At 46.4% G+C, this 26,597-nt stretch overlaps 1 protein-coding gene across 5 annotated transcripts in view; it reads right to left on the bottom strand.

Moving 5' to 3' along the window:
- MBTD1 (mbt domain containing 1) overlaps positions 1-26,597 on the bottom strand; it is a 1,870,500-nt gene that overhangs the window by 1,013,839 nt on the left and 830,064 nt on the right. For all 5 annotated transcript variants that reach the window (XM_069654918.1, XM_069654914.1, XM_069654913.1 and 2 more), the window contains one exon: positions 12,585-12,689. In XM_069654918.1, coding sequence (XP_069511019.1) covers positions 12,585-12,689 — 105 coding nt within the window. The remainder of the gene's footprint in view (positions 1-12,584; positions 12,690-26,597) is intronic.

Below are 26,597 nucleotides of genomic sequence, written 5' to 3' on the forward strand. Positions count from 1 at the left end.
CACATGAAAGTAATCATCCTGAAGGTCAAATGAAACCAGCCAGTCCTGAATCTGAAGAGCCTGAAGGATCCGAGAAAGGGTCACCATCTTGAACTTGTCCTTCCTGGGGAATGTGTTCAAATTTCTCAAGTCCAAGATGGGTCCCAATCCTCCGTCCTTTTTGGGGATGAGAAAATAGGGGGGAGGGGAGTACCAACCCTTGTTCCTCTCCGCTACAGGTACATGTTCTATTGCACCTTTCTCTAGCAGGGCTAAAATCTCTTGCACAAGGAGCGGGTCTGGAATTTTTACAGAGTTGGCTCCCGCTGGATGATCTTGAGGTCTGATGAAAAGGAAGGCAGTAACGATGGGTCACTATCTCTAGTGCCCAGGCATCTGACGTAATGCCCCGCCATTCGTCCAGATACTGAGTGATCCTGCCTCACACCGAGGTTTTGTGGGTTAAGACCTCAAAGTGGCTTTGCAGCAATGGCTGAGGAGGTAGTAGCCGCTGCTGTGCCTGATCTAGCGCCTCTCCCTTTTCCACCACGAAAGGGTTTTCTCTGTTGGCCTCTCCGATTGGCCCGACTTCTCCCTTTTCCAAAAGAGGAATAGAAGCGAAACGGGCGACTCTTCCAGGAAGATGAGCCTGCGTAAGAGTGTTGCTGAGGTTGCCTTATAGCGGCGTCGAGTGATTTTGCGGTCGCTTTCGAGGTCTGCAGCTTCTCCAAGCTCTCGTCCGCCTTGCTGCCAAACAACCTCAAGCCGTCAAAGGGTATATTAAGTAATCTGGACTGTACATCACATGCAAAGTCAGATTTCCTTAGCCATGCGAATCTACGCAAGACTGCGCTAGATGCCATGGATCTGCTTATACTCTCTGCAGTATCCAGTCCTGACTTGAGGCACTCCTCCGTAGCCTCTTTTCCATCATTTACTATCGCCAGGAAGCCATCCCGCTCCTCACCCTCCAGGATGTGATCAGCCGCTGCATCTAAACAGCTCCACAGAGTGTTAAGTAAATCTAGCTAATGTACAAGTCACATTAGTAGATTTAAGGGCCATACTACCCGAAGTGAAAGCTTTCCTCGCCAAGGCGTCAATCTTTTTGTCGTCCCTGTCAGGGGGAATGGAGGGATAAGCCGATTGCCTATTTGCAGTCACAGCTTGAATCACCAAGCTGTCAGGTGAAGGGTGTTTTTAGACAGGTACTCTGGATCCGATGGAGCAGGTCTCTACTTTCCTACAAATTTCTTATTTACAGCTGGTAAAGACTCAGGGGTCTCCCAATTTGTCATAACTCTCTTTTGAAGAGCTTTGTGGAAAGGAAGGATTGGGTCTCTGAGGTCCTTCATCAATAATGTCAAGTCGTCCTGGTTATACCTTGGAGACACTGACTTCCACCCCATAAAATCCATCACTCTTCCCATGAGGTTCCCATATCCCAGTTCAGCGTGGTCAGTGGGGTCAGGCCTTTCAAATTCTACCTCAGGTGAGGTATCTAGGCCACTGGCCGATTGTAGGCAGTCAAAGGTCTGTCATTTTGTAACTAAGATCTACTAGTTCCCCAGGGACTTCTCTTGTACCAAATCTAACACCAGCTGATGTAATATCCTCATCAGAGGTTTGTTCTTCAAAAATAGCAGACATGGATTAAAAAAATTCTTGCCTGGGCTGAGGGTGGAAAATTTTTTCTGGTATAGGTGGTGGCATAGACCTAGATTTATCCATAGTTGTCATCTTGGGAACCGGTATAAAAGATTTCCCCGACAAAGGCAGCAAAGGAATCGACAATGGCTTCGATATGCTTGAAGGAATCCTCAACGTCATTGAGGAAGGCTTCAACGTCATCGAGCAAGTCTTTGACGCTGAGGCCGAAGGTATCAATGCCATTGATGAAGTCTTCGAAGGACGCGTCGAGTCGATGCCCGACTTCGACGACAATGACGCCATTTTGTCCTCGGTCAACCTCAATTTATGCACTGAAGGTTTTTGTATCGTTTCATGAGGCGCTGGGGAATCATCCTCCGAGGACGCCCACGACTTTTTGTCGGATTTAGCGTGTGTTGTTTTAGATTTCCCTCTGTCACTTTTAGAGTGGACAGGGGCATGCTCTTCACGCAACTTTTTTGAGGGGGTCTGGGCCGCCTTCTCAAACTTTTTTAGCATTGAAGTCTTAAAGGTTTCCCATTTTATTGGAGAATCATACTTAGAAGGACAAGCAATTAACCTTCTGTCGGGCGAGGAGGAAGAAGAGGACGAAGATCTATGACGTTGCTTTTTTGATTTTTTAGATGAAGAGGAAGAAGACTTCCTCGAGTGAGTTTTTGACCTCGACCACCTCGTGACGAGATCTTTTTCTCGACTCTCCCGAGTCTTTTTGCTGACTTGAAAGACTCCTCTTCCACTGCCAGCTTACCTTGGCGTTCCTTAAGAGCCTTGTAAGACATGGCCTGACACAAACCGCACTCGTCGACTCGGTGATCGGGACTAAGGCACCAAAGGCAGTTGCGGTGAGGATCTGTAATGGCCATCTTTCTTCCACATTTCAGACACTTTTTAAAACCCATCTTGGGTGTTGTCGGCGTTGAGTAAGAAGACATTTTTGATGAGAAAACTGATGCGCCGTTTCGATACACGAAGCAGAAGCTCGGAAAAACGGAACTGAAACCAACAGGCGCGGCTCGAGCCCTTTAAACGACGAATGATGTCGACGCTCGACGGCGGCCTTCGAGGGACCAAGCTACGCTGCCTCAAGCACAGCGCCCTCTGGCGAACATTTTTTTCCTGAGAAGCAGCAAGCTGGCGAATATATCAAAGATGAGGTCCGCCGAATTGCAGAACTCGAAACTGATGAGAATCGCCAACAGCTAACCTCAGTTACTTTCAGTGCTTGAGATGCATTGGCACATGAAAATAGGCACCCTGAACGGCCAATGACAACATCCAATCCTGGAGCTGTAGGGCCTGAAGGATCTCAGAAAGTATGACCATCTTGAAGAACTTGTCCTTCCTGAGGAACTTGTTAAAGTATCTCAAGTCCAAGATGGGTCTCAGTCCTCTGTCCTTCTTGGGGATTAGGAAAAAAAGTAACAAGTTACTTACCTGTAACTGTTCTCCAGCATGGGTCTGGCACGGATGCTCATGAATATTCCCCGCCAGGCCGGGAATCCTCGGTAAAAGAAGAAAACTGTTTCACTTTCACTTGAAAACTGTCTTTCTCCTATAAACCAATGACTGAGCTGTGGGTCATACTGCCCCCAGCCAATGACTGCCTTCTCCCGAAGCCCCTCCTCTGGCAGCCATCTTCAGATTTGGTAGCAGGTAAAGTGGCAGTATGACCAAGTGAAGAGCCGCAGAGGGGCAAGGAGGGAGGGTTTGCATGTGAATACATGCTGGACCCATGCTGGAGAACAACAGTTACAGGTAGGTAACTTGTTCCTTCTCCAGCATGGGGTCTGGCATGGATTCACATGCTCATGAATAAAGAATACATAGCATTACAACATTACACAACTACGGTGGGTGGCAAGGCTCAACAGAAGCAATTACTCTTAACTCTGGACTCCTCCCTGGAATCAAGGTCGGCGCAGTAGAATCTTGTGAAGGTGTGCGTAGACCTCCACGTAGCAGCCCTGCAGATGTCCAGCAGGGGCACACCAGACAGGAACGCGGTCGTCGCAGCAATCGTTCTGGTGGAGTGGGCTCTCGGACTGCCGGGCAATGTTCGGTCCGCCAACCGATGACAGTGCATGATGCAGCCCGAGAGCCACCTTGATTTCGAAGCCTTGGACAAGGCCTTCCCATGGTTCACAGGACGAAATTTCACGAACAGTTGAGAAGTCTTCCAATAACTCTTTGTGCGTGCCACGTAGAACTTTAGAGCACAAGCAACATCCAGCAAGTGCAAAGCCCTTTCAGCCGGAGACAAAGGTTTAAGGGGAAAAAAAACAGTTAATACCAAAGGCTCGCTGAAGTAGAATTCCGACAGAACCTTCGGCATGAAGGAGGGGTACATCCGTAGCACCACCCTCGATTCATGGAAAGTCAGGTATGGCAGTTTGCAGGACAGTGCATGGATTTCACCCACTCTCCTGGTAGAGGCCATGTGCACCAGGATAGCCGTTTTCCCCGAAAGGAACTTGAGAGGGGCCAATGAATAGGCTTGAATGGGTCCCCCATGAGTCTCGTCAGCACCACGATGAGTTCCCATGCCGGGGAAGGTGGCTTTCACCGGCGTGAACGATCGAAACTGTCATTTGAGGAACTCCTTGACTAGATGGTGTGACCAAAGAGAAGACCGTCCAAGATACCTGGAGTAGCGGGAGATAGCCACCAGATGCACTTTGATCGAGGCGTGTGCCAAGCCACCGCCTTGGCCAAGGATAACTAATACGGAAGGATCTGCGGGCCGTGACCCTCAGAGAGTTGATCTTCTGCATCCGGCACCACGTTGCAAAGCGCTTCCACTTGTGCCTGTAGCGCTTAAGAGTCCGCGATGCTCTGGCCCTGACAAGGACCTCCCTGCAGTCTGCCAGCAGCTCATACCCATCGAACTCTACGGCTGCAGGAGCCAGGCCTTCAGGTTCAGCGATCCTGGGTCGTGATGTAGGATTGCGCCTCCTTCTCTGGCGAGCAGATCCACGAACGACCACCGACAGCTTGACTGGAGGTGCGTCAATAGGCTTAGGAGGTCTGGGTAACAAATCTGCCGCGGCCTAGGATCATCCTGCATCGGCACTGAGTTGATGGATGACTTGCAGCAGTAGAGGCAACGGGGGAAACGCATGCAGGAACAAACCCCACAAGAAGGAAAACGCGTTCCCCCATGCTCTTTAGCTGGTGGAACCTTCCTGCAAATCTCTGGCATTTATAGTTCGCCGCTGTCACAAACAGATCGATCTGGGGTCTGCCCCACCTGAGGAAAAGGCTGTGCACTTGGTCCGAAGCTCCCACTCGTGGTAAGAGCGCAGCTCCTTGCTGAGGGAGTCAGCGATGGTGTTCTTGACTCAAGCCAGGTGCAAATGAATGGAGGAACATCCGGTGGTTAAGGGCCCTGTGCCACAAGTCCTGCGCCTCTCTGGCGAGAGCTAGGGATCTAGTGCCCCCCTGCTTCCTGATCTAGAACATCATGGTGGTATTGTCCGTTAAGACCCTCACCACCTTGCCCTTGAGGGACAAAAGGAACGACTTGAGGGCCCAGAACACCACTCGCAGTTCCAGGACATAGATGTGGAGATCCCTCTCCTCCGGTAGCCACAGGCCTCTAGTGGAAGCGTCCGTGGTGATGTGGAATCAAGCAGAACTTTGGATAGTTCACAGAGAATCCCAGATATTTCAGCAGCCGGATGGTCCTTTCCGTGTGTTCGACGGCACCTTCCCTTGACTGGGCATGGATGAGCCAGTCGTCAAAGTACGGGTACATATGTATCCCTTGGAGACACAGATGGGCTGCCACTGGTGCCAGGCACTTCGTAATACACCCTGGGCGCCGACTTCAGTCCGAAGGTAAGGGCCTTAAACTGGTAGGGTTTTCCCTGTATGACAAAGCATAGGAACTTCCGATGCTTCTCGTGAATGGAGACGTGGAATTAAGCGTCCTCCAGATCCAGTGACATCAGGTAGTCTCTTTCCGCCAGTTGGCCGAGCACAGGCTACAACGTGAGCATCCTGAATTTTTGGGACTTGAGGTACTTGTTTTGACACCCCAGGTCGGGAATGGGCCTCTAGCCCCTGGTCGTCTTTTTTTTACCAAGTATCTGGAGTAGACTCCAGAGTCCGAGCCCCGGAGTCGATTTGGAATCAGCTCTTTTGCCCCTTTTCTTAACATGGCACCTACTTCCTGCAGGAGCTGAGGCATGTGGTATCCGCAGACACTTCTGCTGGAATTCTAGAGTGTGTCCGTGGGTGAGAGCATCCAGAACCCATCGGTCGGTGGATCTCTCTTCCCACTCGCTAAGCCCGCCAGCCAGCCTCCCACCGGGGTGCATGGGTGGGGGTCCAACATCCTGGCTGGTTCAATCCTGCTTCGGGGCCTGTGTGCTACCTTGGGAGCGACAGCGGCGCCCACCTCCGAAAGCCTTGGTACAACCCCTTTGGGACTCCTGGGTCGTGGAACGGGAGGGTTGGCGGTAGGAGCATGATCCTCCGCAGAAACCCTTAGACGACCTGCCAGATTTTCCCCCTGAGGCACGAAAGGAAAGGTTGTGTTGCTGAAGCATGCCAAGGGCACGGTCCATCTCCATGTCGGTCTTGATGGCTTGCAACAATTCGTTGACAGCCTTCCCAAAGAGAATGTCCCTGTCGAAAGGCATGTCCAGGACCATCATCTGAACTTCCAGCCGAAATTTGGTGGCTTTCAACCAGCCACAACGATGGAGGCAGACACCGTTCCCCATCTGTCAGAACCCTGTATCCGCAATGTCCAGGGCCATGGTGATGGCATGGTCCGATGCCACCTCGCCCTCCTGGAGGATCTACAGCACCGACCAGTTTGCCATCGGGGAGCTAGGCCATCTTATATCACAGCTCCCTGTCGTATCTGGACAGGATCGCAAGGGCATTTTCTGCCTTGACCGTCGTCGCTGCCAAGCTGATCACCTTTCTACCCCTGGCGTTTAACTTCTCCTCGCTGCCTGGAGGAACAGAGGCTGAGGGATTTGAGAATTTCTTCCTTGAAGCCGCTGATACCACGGAGTCTGGCGAGGGCAGTGACCGCAGGCACTTGGTTGCAGACTCCGGCACCCAGTACTACTTCTCCAGCCTCTCTCGGGGTGGGGTTCCTCATCATCACCCGGCCCTCACCCCAAACCACGTCCAAAAGGGGCAGCTCTAGAATGGTCTTCCTCTTGGCCTCACAGAGTTGATAAAGGAAACTTTTCCTTCTTGGTCTCTTCTGGCGTCAGGTGCAAGAGCTCAGACGTGTGGGCGACCGTGGTGTGGAATGATCCCACTTTGTCTGGGGAGAAGCCCTCACTAGCGGGGAAACTCTGCTGTCGTCATCCGTGTCCATCCATGTATCCCTAGGAGGGGAGGACATGTGCAGTGGTTGAGGAGGCATAGGGTGCCACTTCCTCTTCACCGGCGGGGGCCCCGGGGCCACAGTGGCAGGCACTGGGGGGTGCCGTCGGCATCCTCTTCTGAATCCCACACCAGCGTGTTGAGAGAATGTCCAGCGAAATGACCCTGGAAGGCATCTGGGGGTAGGCTTGCTGGGCCTAGCGCCCACGTCTTCGTCGGCATTCCCGCCGTCATAGTCACCCCCCCTCAGCGTTTCCGCTGTCGATGTACCCCCCTCATCCTCTGAGACCATGTAAACGGGCAACAGGTCCTCTTTGTCCGAAGAAAAAGAAACCGTGCCCTGGAGCACTGTAGCGGTGGCATCCACTCTCTCTGCCCCCTTTTGTGCATCCTGCTTTGAGCTCAGATCTGGCATCCTCTTCTCTGCTGTTTTCTCCACCGGTTTGACCGAAGCCTCACACTCTGGGCGCTGTCGGGGTTTCCTGGACCGGATCAGCCCCTTTCGCCTTCAAGAGGGCGGCAGCCACCAGCTCTATCGTCGAGGATAACTTCGCCTGGACCACCTGGGCCTTTAAGGGCAGGTCGGATACCTTACCCTACGCCTTGGTCTTCTCCAGCTTTTCGCACAGCTTCCCTGGGTTAGCCGACTTCCTCATCGAGGAGGAGCTGGAGCGAAGACTTGAGATGGAAGCAGACGGTGAAGATTAGTTCACCCTGCTCATCGCGGCACACGTTTGCGCGGCAACTCCAACAGAAACAGATTCACAGTGCTTGGCCTTGTCTTGGGCCCCCACAGATGGAGCACCCTCAAAGGACTTCGAAGCCCGCTCTTTGGAACGGCCGGTCCTGGGTGAAGCATGCCCCCATTTTCCACACGGGGTAAAGGCCTTGGTGTTGAGCCACGCTGCCAATCTACTGTGCTGATCCTTGACGGTGCGCTTGGTGAAACCAAGACACATCTCACAATCCACTTCCTTGTGATCCGGGTTGAGACAGTAGAGGCACAGGGAGTGTTTGTCCTCCACAAACACAATCAGCAGCCGGAGCAGAGCTTGAAGATGGAACCTCCGTCCCTCTGACATGGTTCGGCATGCGGTGTAGGGCCGATGGCCTTCTGGAATCTTCGATGAAACTCTCGACAATTCTTGCCTTTGGGTTACGCCGACAACGGATCCCCATTTCCCAGTCAAAGAACGAAGAGCACACAGGCTCTATTTGACAAAAATAGGAACTTTTTAATGAAAAAAGTGCAAAAATGTAGAAAAGCTCTCTGAGCAAAACATGAGGACTCTCAACACTTGAACGTGCAGTAAAAATCTGAAGATGGCTGCCAGAGGAGGGGCTTAGGGAGAGGGCAGTCAATAGTTGGGAGCAGAATTCCCCAGCCAAGAATTCTCTGCAGCTGGGGTAGAAGTTGTGGGGACTAGTCATCTTGTTTCCCTTTACACGAACGGTGCCCTCCTGTGATTGCGCGAACCAGAACATAATCTGCCCTTCCGCCTAGAGGTTCTGGAAGGCTTTGCTAGGATATCCGGGATTTATTTTAGCAGGCAAAAGTCGTGCCTCTTCCCAGTAGCGGGACTACGATGCTACAACACTCGCAATCTGCCTGAACTGGGGCTGCAGTGGGAGGTAAGCACATTTAAGTATTTGGGTATATACATAGCGAATACACCAGAAGACATGCACACTAGAAACTGGATCAAGGTGGTGGATGGGTTAAGGCGGTCATGAATTTCTGGAGTAAAGTACCACCATCTCTTATGGGCCAGATAGCGTTAGTGAAAATGATACTACCACGCCCTCAACTCCATTGCAAATATACACTGCTATATTGCAGCAAGGTTTATCCACCGGCTAGATACTATGCTCAGGGGATTCCTCTGGAGCCATGGCCGACAGAAAATCGTCTTGAACACCCTGTGTATGGCTTATAAGGATGGAGGGCTGCCCGGTGGTGTAGACCGAATGATGCTGTTGGTTAGGCTTGGGCGACAGGTATGGGGAAGAGCGGTGAAGGTACTTAAGTTATGTAACCCATACTCGCTGGATGTTCCCATGACGGCGGAGGCATGCTCCGAGTTGGGCGAGCTGGCGGTGGCCAGGCCATGGGATGAACTGGGGCACACCACATTGGGGGACATGAACAAGGACAGAGATTTCAGGGATCTCAGAGATTCAACGCAAACCGAGGGTCTCCCAAGGCCAATTCTTAAGATAGGTGAAGCTTGTGACAGTGGCAAAGAGAAAATGAGTGGCCTGGCTGGGAAAACCTGAACCTGCTGCGCTACTAACGTTGCTATTGCTGGCCCCCATTGTCCCGAGAGTATGTGCGTTTGCAGAGTGTGGTCTGTGCACGGCATATGAGATTAAAATTGCCATGGGAGGCAGATTTGGGTCAGGAGTTAAGTGACACAATGGAATGCTGCATTGTTTTTTGACAAGAAGGTCACACGTAATGCAAGGTTCTGCTTCCTACAACTTAACGTGATTCAAAGTATACGACACACAGTCGAGTGACCAGATTGTATCCTGCAGTGCCACCTATCTGTCCATGGTGTAGTACAGATGGTGCAGACATGATTCATACACTTTGGAAATATACGCTGGTGCATGCTTTATGGCGCCAGATGGAGATGGCGTGTGTTAAAGCTGGGGTCACGTGATACTGGTGGGACCTGGCAGAATATGTGCTGGGCGCCTACCCCAGACCGGTAAAGTACAGGCATGCAATTAAATGTATGGATTTAGCTTGTGTTTTAGCTAAAAGACGTATAGCAATGGCCGGAAGAAGAGACACACAATATTGCCTATGGTACAATGACTGAAGTATTGAGTGCAGCAGAGACCGGTGCCTGGTATAGAGCTCTGAGAGATGGTACCCGGGAACCCACAGAGAATGTTGAGGTTTGGAATGCACTCCTCCTTGCGATGTTCCTCCCATCAGATGACAAACCGCCTTGATCACCTCATTATAGCGTTTTGGAACATATGCCTCAATGGGCTCATGTTAGTGACATTTCTGTTGGGGCACGAGCTTGCAATTGATTGAACTGGCTCTACCACTAGCGAGGTCCCTTGGTGAGAAGGCACTATAAGTGCGCACTAACCCATACTCGGTCACTGGATGATGGAAATCTAAGATGCCTTGTTTTCGTTTAGGTTGTTTGTTCATAGTACTAATTTGTTACCGCACAGTCAATACCATCTGTTTTGATGACTTTGCTATTCTGTGAATTGTGCATTAAGATTGCATTCGCTAAAACAGATTTTAAAATAAATAAGTAGGCTAACAGCTTTCAGGGAACAGAACATTCACATTGATCCTTATCAGGACCTCTCCAAAAACGATGCTCATCTCCCCATGGATAACCACCTCCAGAAGGGCAGCCTGTTTGACAGCATTCTTTCCCTTTTGCATTAATACAGCAAACAATGTTCAGGATCAAGTCTTTTTGTGCTTGTATCTTGATTGTAGCAATGTGAATCTACATCAACCACAACGATAGGTATCCCCAAACCTGAACAACAACCTTTACACCTTTGAGGCTTCTCACTATTCCCCTCTAGTGTTTGGCAACCTTTATTGGACTGATATTGCCAGGTTCTCAAGGTCTCCTGCCTTGTGTATTGGTGGTATGCTTGGGTTTCTACTACGACCTGCCCACCAGGCTGGTGATATTCACCCAACTCACACTTTCATTCCTGGACATCGTTTGGTTTAATGTCAGTCCCTTTTGCAAATCTGCAATAGTTCGGTATTCTTAAGATTGATTAATTTGCCTTTGGAAAAGTGCAATGGTCAGGTATTTGCAAGATTCACTAACTTGCCTCTCTAAGTTTGTAACTGTTCAGTATTTGTAATGCTGATTAGCTTCTTTTTGTATGTAAGTTTGTAACTGGTCGGCATTTATAACGTTACTTATTCTGCCTTTCGCTCGCTCACGAGTGATTCCGTCTGCTCTGAACACGCAGCCTGCATCAGAGCACCGCGGAGTCACTTGCGTGGCTTGTACTCACCGGATAAGTCGCTTCCAGGTACTCCTGGCCACGTTCGCAGGACCTCTAACTGTGGCTCCTCTTGACCAAGTGCACCTTCTCTCTTCGGTCACCACCGCCTCAGCCACGTTGAATTTGAGGTGCTCTGCATTCCCAGTCTCTCCGGTGCAACCCTGACACCGGAGACCTCAACTACTTGCACTACGCCTGCCTTCCACTGCAACAGCTCTACACACCATAGTCTTCTTGGGTAAGTGTTTATTCCATGCGCTTCCCCCCCCTGAGTGAACTCTGCAGTTTCCGATAATAGAGGCACAGACCTCCTCAGGTTTCGAACCGGTTCTGCAGTCTTGTAGTTTCTCTACTCCTCTCTCCTGCAGCATAAAATGCCCGTGCATCGGCTCCTCAAACTGCAACTGCTTCTGCTTCTTCTTCTCCCCTTCCTGCACCGAGGGGGGCTTTTATGTCTCCAACACCCTCCCAGGTTTAGGTCATACCTAACAATAAGCTGACCACTCCCACATCCTTGTTTCTCTATATCCCTCTTCCTCATCTCAGTACTGAGGGAATTCTGGGTCTTGGAAGTCCCAGTTTGTTTTCTTTACTCTTTCTACTTTACAATAAGCCATCAACATACTAGGATCTCGGGGAAAGTTAAATAAAGGATTCTCCCCTTCTCTTGACCCGTTTCGATCCTCATTTGATCCTCCCGCAGAACACTCCCAGGGTCGGGATCAGGAAGCTTCTGCCCTTCCCTGGCCACATGAGGAAGATCACAGGCCGATGTTTTGGGGGAAATCAATAAGGATTCATCATACTAGCTTCTACCACAGGTCACTACACCACAGAAACTCCAAGAGCGCAAGACAGCAGGCTCTAGAGGGTGCAGGGCCACAGGATCCTAGCAGTGAATTAGGATCAAGTGGGAAGAGTGGCCACCTTCTGCACATCGGATCTCTTCATAGAAACAAGGCGATGTAACGTAGCTCTCATTATGGGTTCAGGATCATGAGAACATGGGTCAAAGTAAATTCAACAAAGGAATACTGTAAAGTAATGTATACAAAAGTAGTAACCAACATTCTTGGTATTTTTAGGTTTATACTGAGAGCAAATACTTCTCCAAACCCTTCACTCATGTCTACACATTCCCCATAGTATAACCCAGGCACATTTAACACTGTTCACTCACAGTTTTCTTGCTTGTTCATCGGATGGTGTTATGCTAGTTTGCAATACCAGCATTTACAGCAGTTTCATGAAACCATGTGCAGACACATGGTTTCATTGGTAATTTAACACTTGTGTACTGAGGAAATGTGCTGAAAGAAATCTTCAATTACGTATAAAATGGTGACTTTTTCCATTATCCCATTTTAATTTGTGCACACTGTAGTGCACCAGAGTTCGCCAACTACTGGATTATTTTGCGATTAAGATTGTACTGCAATGGCTTATTTTTAAGACAATATTGAATAGTGCACTATAAAATACATTACTATCCTATGGACTAGAAGAATAAAGGCATGAGGAATGTTTGGACTCTGCATCATGGGGGACAGGCTACGCTGATTAGAATGGCTTACCTTCCGTATAGTTGCAACACATATTGCAGAAAGGTTTAATGGATCAATTGCTTCCAGTTTCATTCCTTCTTTAAACCATTCTCCATTCTGTTCCACGTCCTTGACCTGAGAAAAATGGTTGCAATACTGATTTAGCGAAAGAAATGTTAACATTAAGACTTCTGGAAATTAACACTATCGTCTTATTTACATTTTTCATATTTCTTGTTCCAATGCACATGTAGCCTTTCACGCGAGGAACCGTTAAGCTAATTTTTCTTTTTCGATGATGTAGTTAAGTCAACTACTTTAACATGAATGTGGTGCAACCAATTTCAAAATCATATCAGAGGCCGTTATCTTAGAGCAAATCCATCATAAAACGGTACTGTAAGCTAGTATGTTTTAAACACCTACAATCTTAACATTATGTACACCCAGTGCGTTAACCAATAATTCACAGATCTAAGGTTCATAAGCAAATAGCTTATTAAACTAAAGAAAGGCAGCACACCGGCAAAAAGGTGGCCTACTTCTGAATCCTACTAGGAATTCTTGTTAATTTTTTTTTTAAATGGACAAGCATAGCATGCTAAAATTCCACCAAAATTAGATTGGTGAAGAGTGTGTGATTGGCAGTTACTGGGTTGTCTGAACAGAGGTGTAACAGATATCAGCAAATTCTAGATTGAAAGACATCAAAAAACACAGAAAAAAGTCAATATGTGTACCCTCAACCTCCGATTGCCATTCGTTGGTGAAAGCAACGAATTGGTTTACATTAGACTGACATTCTAAAAGTCTAACAGATACCTACCACCCGCGGATTCCTCAGCTTTTAAAATCACTTTAAAAGTGGACCTCTTGCAGAAATGTTCCAAAATCCAACATGGTACGTCTGAGCAAATGTAACAAGACTTCTTCACAGCAGCGTTGCAGATGGCTTTTTGCACACTTGGCAAAGTGGACTTGACAAATCCCTCAGCCCGACCCAAAAACACTGAGCTAAAGTTCAAAAGCTCAAAACCTTGCCTTAACATGCAGACACTACAAAGAAAAATGGCAGTTGTGAACGGAGGAAGATAAGCGAACATCCTGTTTTCAATCCTTAAAGCTGTGGGACGCACACCAAAATACATTTTAAAAAATGACATACTAAAAACGGATGTGTGGCGAGTCAGGACACAAACTCTCAGAGGACAACGTATACTCTTGTTTATTAAAGTAAAGGTAGAAGGCATAACTGTTCCCATAATTATGGGTGGACCCTGCCTATATTACTAACAAAGGTTCTTATTTGTCACCCTACCACTAAGAGAATAATAACTTAGGTCAGGAGAAGGACTCCCTTCTCCCAAGGGTACTGCTAGCACCAATCTTTAATATACAATCTGAAAATTGTCTCTTGTGACTTCTTGTATTAATTTATTCTCTAAGTGGGATTTTGCACTTTGTCTCTTCACTTTGAATGCCTTTTTTCCCCTCTTGGCCGGTTTACGGTTTTGGTCAGACCTGGTCGTGCCCTTCTCCTGAGGGAATATGTTTTTCCTGGGCTTTTACTTTTAGGTTATAACAATTCCACTTTTCCTTCATCACTGGGGTTTGTAGCCGATTTGCGTCTGTAGGCTTATAGCTCTTTCTCTCTCTTCAACATTATATTGTTCTTGTGAAAAATGGCGCTTTGTTTTCCCCCTTTCCCAGGGTATTTTGCCCCAATGTTTCTCCCTATTATTAACCAGCTTATTAGCAACCTTTTCTCTTGGTTTGCAATCTTCGTATCCATTTGTTTTCCAAGTTAACTCAGTTTCATATCTTCTACTGTGACGAGTTAGCTTTGCGATATGCGGATCCTCTTTAATCTCCCTGCACCTCCTGTTCTCCTGGGTACCTTCTTACTTAAAGGAGAACGTTGTTGTAGGGTTTCAGTCTTGGGTTCTATATCGCAAATGCAGTTCTCTCCCCGGCATTCGAGCCTTCGCGGTCTCTCTCTCTCTCCCTTTCACTCGGTGTCTCTGTGCTCGCGGACACATTTTGTTCCTCTGTTGGCAGTCTCAGCAGCATTTTTCGAACCGGCATCACCACAGATTTGCCTCAGTGATTTCGCCACCACCTCTGCTGGGCCTCCACGCTCTCCGCTTCTCGGGTCTCTGGACTGACTTAATTTGGACGTCCTGTGTAGCAGCTGCAAACGAGTTTGAAACTTGTGTGTTTCCGGATTAACATTCTCGTCCGGTGTTACACAGCTTGGGGCCTCCCACAGCCTGAGTCTATGATCCTCACTCTCTTTCCCTTTCTCTCTCCTCCCTGTCTGGATGCACACTTCCTAAACATTCTCCTCCTAGTAAAGTGGACGCCTGGATTTGGAGGGAAAACCTTTTCTCACAAAAGAACGCTATACCTTAGGAGATTCTTCGACCCAGTCTTGACAATTCATATTTTCCTGCGTTTTAAAACACTCCATGTAGGCCATGGTACGTCCAGCTGGTAGGAGTTCCTCATGGGAATGGGAGTCCTTGTCCCCTAAGGGGCAACCTCTCACTTTGAGGTCCCACTTGCCACTACCCGTAGGTAGGGTATTGCAGAGCAGGCTCCCTCCCTAGACTCACAGGAGGAAGGGGACTTTCCCTTGAGAAGGGACGAATTCCCTTGATTCATCACAGATTAAAGAAGAGGGGCAGACAGCTAGCTGCAAGGGAGAGGGGTTAACACAGAGAACAGAAGGGCACATGCTAGGAGAAATGGAAAGCATCTAACCCAAAAAAATTAAAACAGAATAAGTAAAAACAAAAAACTCTTAAAACAACTGAAAGCACATGGCAAATTGGATACTTTTTTCCTCGGGTACTGTTTTCCATGCATCACAAACATAAAACAGAAAAGGAACCCAGCATTATTTTTTTAAATTGCTCTTTGTGAACGGAACTCTGATTTAATCGCTGATCATAATCGGGTTAATGAAGGAGGTGTGAGGGTTCAAGAGTTAAGACTCGGACACAGTGGCATTTTCAGTGTTTATCAAAGACTTATTATATAAAATAAAAAAAGTGGGGTAGTTGGGAAAATCCTGCCTATCGCCGATTCTAAGGGGGTTTCCTGCCTCAACAAAACTAAGGAACGTCCATGTCAGGATATCTGAAGCAAAAAGAGTTCTCTGTCCTGTGTCCAAAATCCTAAGCAGACCCTCACACACTAAATTCAATGTAACATGAAATCGGGAATGTCTCCTGGCTCAACACCTGCAGTTTCCTTCCAAAGTTCAAAATATAAAGTCTCTAAGGTGCTTAAAAGAAACATTTATAAAGTTCCACTAGAGAAGTGCCTTCACATCCCCTAGAGTCTTTCTGGACGTTTAAAGTGTAACTTCTCATATATTCCACAATCCCAAAGGAGATGGCTCTTCCCTTCATTGTTCTCCATTTACACAACACTTGACAGTTCTTTCTTTGGACCCCTAATGCTTTTTCAAAAAGGGGTATGGTTCTTCCCTTTTGGTCCACAATTCAAAAAGGGGGAGTGGGGTTCTTCTCCTGTTTTCTCAGCACTTACTGGGGTCGCTTCTCAGTTTCTCCAATCCCTGGTTTAGCCTCTTGCCAGGGCCTTATGAGTCCTCAATATTCAAATGCAAATCCCAGGTTCACTCTACTTTAGCATTCCCTCACTTCTGTATCCAGTTAAGTATATCTTACATATCTGTGGCCACCAACCCTTGTCCAACTGTGTTATATGTCAGCTCCCTTGTGTGGGTTTTTGCTCTTAACGACATGCGGCATTCAACCTGAAGTTCCCCAGTATGCCAATCTCCTCTGCGCTTACCAGTCTTCACTGGCAGCTTTGGCGTCCCTCGCATCTCACAGTTTCCTCGCCTGGGTGCACGTCTCGGCTTTTCGGTTCCCACCTGGCCTTCTCCTTCACTCTGCAGCTCGGGATAGCAGCGTCGCAAACACTCCTCTACCTGACTTCCTTGGATGCCGTCCGAGCCAGCTTCATCGCTCCGGCTTGGAGCTCACTTTGCTCCCATGTCCCAACAAGCACCGGGAGGGTTGAATCTCTCATTCAGTGCAAGTGTTACATATTTGAATGTCCTGGCACCTGTAAACTTCTTACAAGGACTAGAACGCCGCTTTGGCTGGCCACTTCTAGTGATATTCATCACTCCATCATTCTTCCTCTTCCCAGTGCAATATAAGGAGGTACATTACGTGTAGCTTATCACGGCCAAAGCCCACTGCACAATCTCCTTGAAAGTAGAAACAACCAGAACCGCAAAACATTGACAAGCCAAACAACCTCAAACCTTCCCCAAAAGCCACCCCCACCAGCAACCCCAATCTGCCAGTTAAGACCCGCAAGTCGCACTGAAGCATGAGGACATCTCGAAGCCCAGCCACCCCCACTCGCCTGCATGTTCAATACACGCCTCGGCATGGAGCTGCAACTGTCACCTGTAAATCAAAGTAGAAAAAAAAATAATGCGTACATGTAATCCAAGGTCCCTGTCCCGAGGGTTTCCAGGGTTATTTTTGGTCATTGGTGTCGTCTAACCACTGGTCGATGCATCTAGGAAATCACACGCCTCCTCCGGATTATGAAACGGTGCTCTCCTAGTGTGTTCAACGCAGAGCCTTGCAGGCATACATGGTATATTTGAAACCTTTTGCTCTGAGTATTTCTTTTTACTTCCACAATAATTTTTCTGGATGCATGGACCTTATTGGAAAAATCAGGACTTGGTCTCCCTTATGAGTGAGGGTGCCTTGTTCCCTGGAGAAGCACAGGGCAAAGTCTCTGTCCCTGTAATTGAGGTGTCTAGAGATGATTGGCCTAGGCAGCGCACTAGGTACTGAAGGCCTCCCTCCTGGTATACAGTGGGCTTACGCTGACGAAAAGCCATCTCATCCCTGGGTTTCGTGCAGGATAGACTCTACCAGCAACTCCACTGAGCTTTTATCTGCCATCTCCGGGATGCCCACAATCCTCAAGTTATTCCAGCAAGATCTCGATTCAAGATCATACTGTTTCTCAATTAACTCCTTAATTACATTTTTCATCTGAGCCACTTCCCTGGAAGTCAACGATGATTCATCCTCAACATTGGAAAGGCGGTTTATGACCTCATGAAGCCTATTGCCATGTTTATTCAGCCTGAGCTGCATATGGTCCACCTTTACAGGTTAGGGTATCGAGCTTGTAGTCCAACGGATGGGTACCCGCTTGAAGCTGCACCAGCATGCCTTTAATATCCTGCAGTGCATCAGAAGAGGCAGTGGCCTGCGATTCCTCGGAAGATGCAATGTCAGATGCACCTGTAGTAGACTGCTTAGACTGGGAGGGGGTTGAGTAAGGAAGCTTTGAAGCGTTTGTCTGTTTTGACCATTTTGCCACTTGGAAAGTGGGGTCCCGATTACGGAACAATCCCATCCATAATGGAAAGGAGCAGCACGCGTCACCTGTAGTAGTGTGAAAAGTTATGGTGTAGCGCTAGAAAAGCCCTTCCAAGGGTAAACGTGCTATTTAATCACCCCCCAACCCAGTGAGGACATTTCAGAGAGCCGCTGGGCGCTCTAAATAAGGTAACTGAAGTGCATTGGCAGAGTCCAGTGCCGCAACACAATTTGACGTGCCATGGGAGAACTTCACAGAACTCTGTAGCAGAGTTGTTGCAATGTGATCCTACTTGCCCACTTCTCTGCAGCCCGCCACAGGGGTTCAGGACTCATTACTGGTGTGTGCGATTGTTAGGCAGAAACCTGTGCAGTTCCCTCTGGACCACTGCAAAAGATTTAAGACTACAGGTTTTTGGCAGTAAACCCACTTGGTAGCAGTCCGTACCACACAGATTCACTTGGTAGCTGTGGCTGAGCAGTCAGACTTCCCTCAAGAAGAGTTAGACAGTATACAGAGTATTCACAATAGGTCAAAAGAACATAGCAGAACAAGTAAACACTGACCAGAGCTTGGTGTAAAAGAGATATAATAATTTATTTAAAACCACATCTAGAAAAACACACAGGCACTAATAGTAAGCAATTCAAAAACACGGTCACTAAAAGATATACACTCCCTTAGAAGACTATTAGACACGTCTTAAGTAAAGCCCCACTTATTTTTAGACAGCGGTGAGCGCTTAACGCAGATGGCACTCTAATAATTCGTTTTAAAAGGGAGAGAAAAGCAGAGAATAAATTGAAACAGGTCCCAACACTTTTACAAGAACACAACAAGAGAGGAAGGCAAAGTAAAACCGTGAAGTTAGAGTTCAATAGGCTGGATCCACTTTAAGAGGATCAAACAAAATGTGTCCAAGGTCACACGGTTGCAGTGCACAAAAGTCTTGAAAAGGTTCAAAAAGGAAGTGAACCAAAGAAAGGGACAAGTTAGGAGATCAAGGCGGCCAGCCCAGTCCAGAAGGTTAAGGGATTATTATTACCTTCTAGCAATCTTTAGAAAGGGAGGCCTGGCGGACACGGTACCTTAAAGTGGTGAGAATACTCCAGCGGGGGCAGTTGTTTCTGGCAGCGGATGCAAGTCGGTGCTTCGTCCGGGGGAAGAGAGGATCTCGTCGGGGAGAAAGACAGGAGTCTGTTGCACTGCCAGAGAAGAAACCAGCCGCGGAGTTTCTCAGGTAAAAGGAGCGGCCCTTTGGTTCGCGGTCCAGTGGTAAGTGGCTATCCGGTTGCCGGGGTGCTTGGCACGGGCAATTCGACCACAAGCCGGTCTGGGGTGCGAAGAGAAGAAGGTAAACTGGTTGTGCCCACCAGTCAGGGGAAGAAGCCTCTCCAGCCGGGAGATCTTCTCTGTCGTCGGGCAGTTGTGAGTCGGTTCCGCAGGGCTCCACCAGTGGTGTCGTCGTGGTAGGTCGGCTCAGCTTCTCCCTCGTTGGATTCTCAGGTCCTGTGGCGACTTCTAAAGTTCCAGTCCCCAAAGCCCTGCTTTTATGCAGCACACCCCCATTCACTCAGCCAAGCTGTCAATCAAACATGCTAAGTGGTGAGCCGACCAGCTCACCACTTGGGCCAATCACACAAGAGTGCGACTTGAGTTACCAAGGTAACTCAGTCCAGGGTGCCTAAACCCCCTCCCATACCCCCCCTTTAGCACCCAGACAGAGTGGCACCACTTTTGGAGGCTTCTGTGGAGAAGCCCGCCAAAATGTGGAACAAAGGGCTCGACTTGGGTTGGAGTCACACAAGAGAACACAAACGCCATTTTAGAATCGAGTCCTGGCAAAAAATACCAACCAGCGAATATTAAATAAATAAACCGGCGGTATGTTTGAGGTTATGAGAATTAACTTAAAGTTGGTAGCCTCGAACAATGGGAAAATCCCATAGGGATATATTCGCGGTCGAATATAAAAAGTATCCACTGCCACCAGCCAAAACTCGATCAGGGGGGACGGAGACATGCCCCCTCGACTAACAGACCCCGGGGCAATCAAATTGCCCCGACCAGTACGTCCACAATATGATGGTTTGTACTGGTTTCTGTTAATAATTTGGCACTAGTAAAACCAATGGTGACTTTACATGCCCTGGGAGACAGTAGTCAGTCCCAGGGTATGGAGACTATGGTGGGGTGTCACTATGACACCCCTGTGTCACTGCACGGAGGGTGCTGTGTAACACACATAGTAAAAACACATGAGACCCTATGGAGTAAAGGACCCCATAGCCCATAGAACGCATTAACAGTCAAAGGAACACCATAAATCATGTCCAAGAGTGGGATAAAAAGAGTCTCACTCTTGGGAGGAGGAAAAAAACTCCAGAAATCCAGCAAAGGTGCTGGGGGACTCACTAGGTTAGGAAATTCATCCTAAAGAGAGAATTCTCCCTACCAGCGATAAATATTTATGTGCCAAATTCATTGCCGCTGCAACGTAAAGTGCAGTCTCTGCTTCGGAGCTTCCGACCACGCTACCAGCTAAACGTTGGGCTAGAGTCCACAGTACCCCCGCTCAATGTTTGCCGCCTTGCAGGACGTGGTCGCTGGGCTTCCACTCATTCTCTGCAGCACTGCACAGCACGGAAACCAAGGTCAGCAGATCATAAACACACCTCAGGGCTAGGCTCACCCCCACAGCAACACGCCAAGCATGCTGGTACCGCTGCTGTGTTGTCTCTGAGCATGCTCCCACCACGCTGGGCCCCTCCACAAAGACGAAAGGCGATAATCACTATGTCAGCACCGTTAGATCTCAGACTTGGTGCCACAAGATGCCAGGGACCTCCAGCATGCAGATGTATCGCACTATATGCCTCTCCAAAGCCGATGAGACACAATCATTTCCGTATATATTGCAAGCAGGGAGATCACACTAAGGCAGCCATCCTTGCCAGGGCTCACAAGCACCCCACCAAATTGTGGCCTTTATTATTGACTCCATCATACCTCTTTATAGTGTTCAAAATTGAGATTTGATGAGCAAGAGCTAAAACCTGCTCCAGGGTGTCGGGCATTACCATGTAGGTAGGAGCTACCTCAGGGGAACCAGGAGCTACCAGAGATGCTCCTTAAACTGTTTGTTCACTTAGTATGAAACCATTTTGTTTAAATGTGTATTATATGTGTACTAAATGTAATTCTCAAATTATCAAAGGTAATGTCACATTTACATGTTTGGAAGGCACCATTTGTCATTGGGGGCTAAAAGTAGCTCCTGGTAGCTGTTGGTTTCAAGCTAGGCTCTACTATGCTAGAATCCGGCACTAGATAGCTCCCAGATCTACTCAATTTCACACCCTGCTTTATAGATCATGACCGAATTTCCGAATGACAACAGGTCAGGTACAATCCTCTCCTGACAGAAATTTGCAAACTGAAGCGCAAGCAACGAAAGATAGACTTTCTAAATAATCATTCCCCACAATTTGGGAAGAATCAGTTAGTGGGAAACTGTTAACTATTCATAGTGTGCTTACTAATGTATCAATGATTGGTCCTGATTAAGGCACTAACAATTTTATAACTGTATTTATAAATGTTGATAAATTAAAGGAAAACTGATTCATGAGGACCAATGAAACTTGGTCGTCTATTCCTTTTATCCTTTCACTAATTATTTTACCAGAACACTATCAAGTTCGTGAACATCACATGTGTACGATATACTGTTTTGATTTTGTAACTCTATTTTTTGCATTTCATTATATTTTCTTTTTTTCCCAAATAAAATTATTTGAAACAGATCATCTGCTAAATTGAGGTTTACACTTTATGTCTCGACTCACACCTTGTTCACCTGGTGTTAGGCAAGATTGTGCTGTACGCTTTGGGAGACTACAGCAACCTTGACCTCCTGGCAATAGGAACCCAACCTTTGGTATAAGTCTGTACTACACAGGTTGGTAGTGTGGCTGAGAAGCCAGGCTCATCTCAAACAAGGTGATTGTGAGCAGTAGTGGTTTTACACAGAGGTCTACAGTGACAAGTGTTCACATAAATTCTTACACTCAAGGTTTCTTGAATAAACAATTATTAATTTACTTAACACTCAGTTGAATAAGCCTTTTTTCAGAAAGGGCAATATAGAAGTAACACACATTTACTTCAAAATACACACTCTTAGTTTCTCTAAATCAGCAAATACCCATTTGGGATGTCACACAGATGATTCGTATAATCAGAGCTGACAAATAACTAGGACACTGTGGACATTAATATACCACTGATACATTTAGAGCAATACAGAGTTTGGTGTGAAAGAAAAGGGTTTAAGAATTAAACAAGAGGTTACACAAATATTCAGAAGCAGATAAGTACTTTTGAACCCAATGCAAAATAAATTAACCCTTTCCTGGAGGCAAGATAAAACACAAAGTCTGGGGGAAGTCTGGGGGAAGAAGAGTCTTTCAGGGAGCCATGCCAGTCAATGTTAATTGAACTGTCTAGATGAGCTGAAGCACTTAAGCATTGCACAATGTTTTAGAAGCCTTTGTAGAAAAAATAGAATCAATGTAGGGCCACATGCTGGGAGGCATGTGAAGGGCAAAGCTGCAAGCAACTCTGCAAAAGCAACCAAGACAAGTCTCAACTGACAACAAGTAAGGCTACACAACAAGGAGGTAAGTCATCTTAGTTTTACAGTACCTTTGGTTAGAAGAAATGGTTCCAGCTAGGTTATGTTCCTGAGTAACTCTGCATATCCTGTTGTTCCTGGGCCTCAGTCGTGGGGACAAGAGGGAAGACGTCTGAGGACTCCTGCACTACAATAGGAAGGTCAGCAGCAGCAAAGGGCAAACTTCAATTCAGCAGGGTTTCTCTAGTTGAGGTGAATTCGGAGCTTCAGCACAGCAGCAGGGCTTCACCGGGCAAACCAACAGTCCAGGAGTGGCAGCAGGCGTCTCTTCCAAGTTCTTATTCAGATTCCTCCATCCAGTGGTCGACTCTGCCTTCCAAGCAAAAAGCCTTGGCCTTTTATGCAGGTTTCTCCCATTCATTCCAGCCTAGCTGTCAATCACACAGCAGGGTGGCTGTCTTCCAAGGACAGCCAGCCGGCCAATCACCTTTGGGTGCATTCCTGGAACCAAGGGGATTAAGCACAGGGAGTTTAGAGCACCTCCCTCACTTCCTGCCCCTGCCAGATACTCTGGAGCCAGAGGCGAGCTTCCCTCGTGAATCCAGCCAAAGGCAAAACGTACAAAAGGTACCAAATCTGGTTTGTCGCACAGAGTAAATCTCAAGAAGGACCTTTCCAGCAAGAAATGGCAAAAAAATAAGGTTGGGACCATTTGGACAAAATGGGCAACCATGGGTGCCTTACTGCAGCTGCAATTGCACCCCGCGTTAAAACACACAATGGTAGTAAAAAGTAAACCACTGCCACCAGCCATTAATTGTAGAAAGTGTAACACAAAAATGTTACATGAGAAACTAGACAAAGTGGATACTAAGTCAGCCCTCCAGCACCCTATTGTAAGATAGTCTGCTGGGTCTAGAAAGTTACAAATGTAAGTAAAGTCAATTTCACTTCACTGCTCTTGGGAACAGTAGTTGCACCAAGAGAAGGTATTTAAACCTTTGGGAAATCTAAGAGACTTTCCTGTGGCACTGCACTGAAGGTGCTGTGTGTCACAATGTAAAGATGATGCCTATGGAGTTTGTCAGACTCCAAAGTCAAAAGAAACAGAGTCCAAATCACAGAAAAATACATTAGATAGCGGGGACAAAGGGTCTCACTCTCTCCAAGTTAGTGATTAAAAGTCCTTAAGTCCAGCAAAAGTGCTGGGGGTCTCTAAGATAGAAGGGAATTATCAAATTTCTTTTTAAAATTGATTTAGCTGAATGAATCAACTTTTCAATACAATTTAACAATCAAATAAAAGCAATCATAAGCATTACTATGTAAATCACAAATCATACTGCATTTAAAAATTTACAATCATAAAATATCAAAATACAGATTTGGGCATTCATGTTTGTTGTCTGTCTCAACAAGATACTGAAAGACGCTACACTATTATTCCTGTAATGATATTTGACATTTGCTCACCAACAAAAATCTGTGTGTTCATTACATACTGTGATTTCTGCCAAATTTGCCACTCGGTTTAACAACCGCATAGAACAATATTAAGTTGCTGCTTATTATAGCATGTTCTTAATTTCACAATTGGAATTCATGACAATAAGACATTGAATGCAACCAATTTCAACACAAATATACTCATCTTCTGCTCTCTGGGCCATATATAGACAGGTCTTAAAACAGCCATAATTAGTTTCATAGATTCTTGCAGATATCATCTGTAGGTAATTGGTACAATTTACAGTTACAAATCAAGAGATTCATTTCCAATTGCCAAATAAGTGAGTTTACATCGGATCACTTTCCAATTCAATGGCATTGTCCAAAGCTAATGCTGTCAAAAAGTTTACGGTGGCAATTCTGATGCTAATAGGAGTAGACAAAATCAATGTCCACCTGAGATAAGGATTCAATTCTCCTAAATATTTATAGTGTCTAGCAAAGAACTTCTGTCTTTCAGGTTTAAGGGCTGGACAGTGGATCAAATGCTGTAGTGTTTCTTTACACGTCGAATCACCGTAAAAGCGATAGATGTTTTTTTCTACCCTTAATTATTTTTCAGTCAGCCAATAAGTCTCGAGTCGGCCATAAATGTAGTCTAAGTCGCAAGATAGATCTGATATATGGTGAGGGTGACCTACAAAGATAAGATTCCATCACCCAAAACTTTTTTCACCAAATGGATTTTCTGCAAAATGCTTGTAATTCAAACACAATCTCCTTGTCTCTATCCAGTCTGCTAAATATATTTTCCGCTTGGCCCTGTCTGGATCTGTGACAAGGACTTCAACAGTTATCTCCGCACTAGCTAATAGTCGATAAATACCTCTTGTCCATACTTTGACAAAGGTATGATTAGAGAACAATACATAATTAGACAGTACTTTGAGTAAAATAATCATGTCAGTTGATATAAGACATTTCCTAAATAACACACAAAACCGTCAATGATAGTACACTGAGCGAAATAAGCCCCAATTCATATTTCAGCCAAGCAAGTAGAGTACACTGTGGAAGATGCAAAACTTGCCTCAAAGATGTCCTCTCGAGTTTATTTAAGAAGGTAATCAGCAAAATTTCCCTGGTGTCCATTAGTTTTTGAGTGTACTATGTCAGGGCCGGATTCAATGAGAACTTGCTGTATCTATTTAAAATGATCTTTGTCTGTGATATGGCTGTGGCTAATTTTCGCTCCAAAATTAATAAGTGGGTTCTATTATGCGATTCTTCATCAATCAGCCCCAGGTACATGTATTGTGGTGCTACTTCAAGCTGCACATTTTTGATGGTCCATATCATTTTACCACAAGCAGAATGCTTTGGGGTATTCGCTAGAATTTTTTTTATTGCAGATTTATTCTTAATTGGTTTTCATCGATGTATTGTGTTAAAGAGTCTAGTAGTTTTTAAAGTCCCATTGGAGCTTTAGAGATGAGAACAAGATCATCAGCATATTATAGGGCTCTATTTGGGATGCCATTTAATTTTGGAGAATCAGAGACAATATTTTCAAATGCATATTTGACATCTTGTCTGAAGAAATTAAAGCGGGCTGAAGAGAGGATGCACCCCTGCTTCAGCCATCTGGATGTGCACATGGAAGTTGAAAGCAGTCCCTCCATGGTTAATCTGATCTGGACTGATGTATTTGAATGCAAAGCATAGATAATGACACTCAAGGTGGCCGGACAACCTCCCTTGATGAGTTTAGACATGAGGATTACTCGAGCTACAGAGTCGAATGCAGAGTGGAAATCGACAAATGAGAAATAGATGGGTTGTCTAGTTAGATGCGCCTGGGCTTTTATAGCGTTGCAAAATATTAAGTTGATTGCCTTCCCCAAGCCAACTACAAATCCTGTTTGGTTGGGGTATTGTTTCTTTTGTGCCTGGGTCCATGCATTAAAGTCTCGAAGGACTAACCGGGCGAAGATCTTCCCAGGGGCATCAAGCAACGGTATGGGCCTGTAGTTATTTGGAGAGGACCGATCTCCCTTCTTAAAGATTGGGACAATTAATGACTTGCACCAAGAGATTGGAATGGTTCATTTTACTACGATGTCTCAAAAGATGTTATTCAATACAATAGCCCCATTTCAAAGATGTATCTTAAACAAAGTTCAGGCCATCAGGACCCACTGCTCTTGAGGTGCTAGATTTTATCAGATCTTCTATGATTTCTTCAGAAAACTGTAGTACCCATGGTTCTGAGGATTGGCTTGAGCATGCCATTTTATCAAATTGAGAGTCGGCATCAAGGCTGGAATAGTGTTTAAGCCATTGATGTTCCATAACACCATCTATTATTATTAATCTGACTACTACTCTGCTTATTGTACTCGCTGTTATTCAATAGGTTCCAGGTTTGAGCTGTATTTTTATTTTGTAGAGAGATCAAAAGGGCTTGACTATCTTACTGGAACTTAATGGCTCTTCGTGCCCGTATCCAATTTTTATATCTACCTATAGCTATTTTTATGGCTCTTACCCTGTCAATTATTGGCAGC

The sequence above is a fragment of the Ambystoma mexicanum genome, chromosome 3q (genome assembly GCF_040938575.1).
Source record: "Ambystoma mexicanum isolate Mex_15411 chromosome 3q, UKY_AmexF1_1, whole genome shotgun sequence".
NCBI lineage: Eukaryota > Metazoa > Chordata > Amphibia > Caudata > Ambystomatidae > Ambystoma > Ambystoma mexicanum.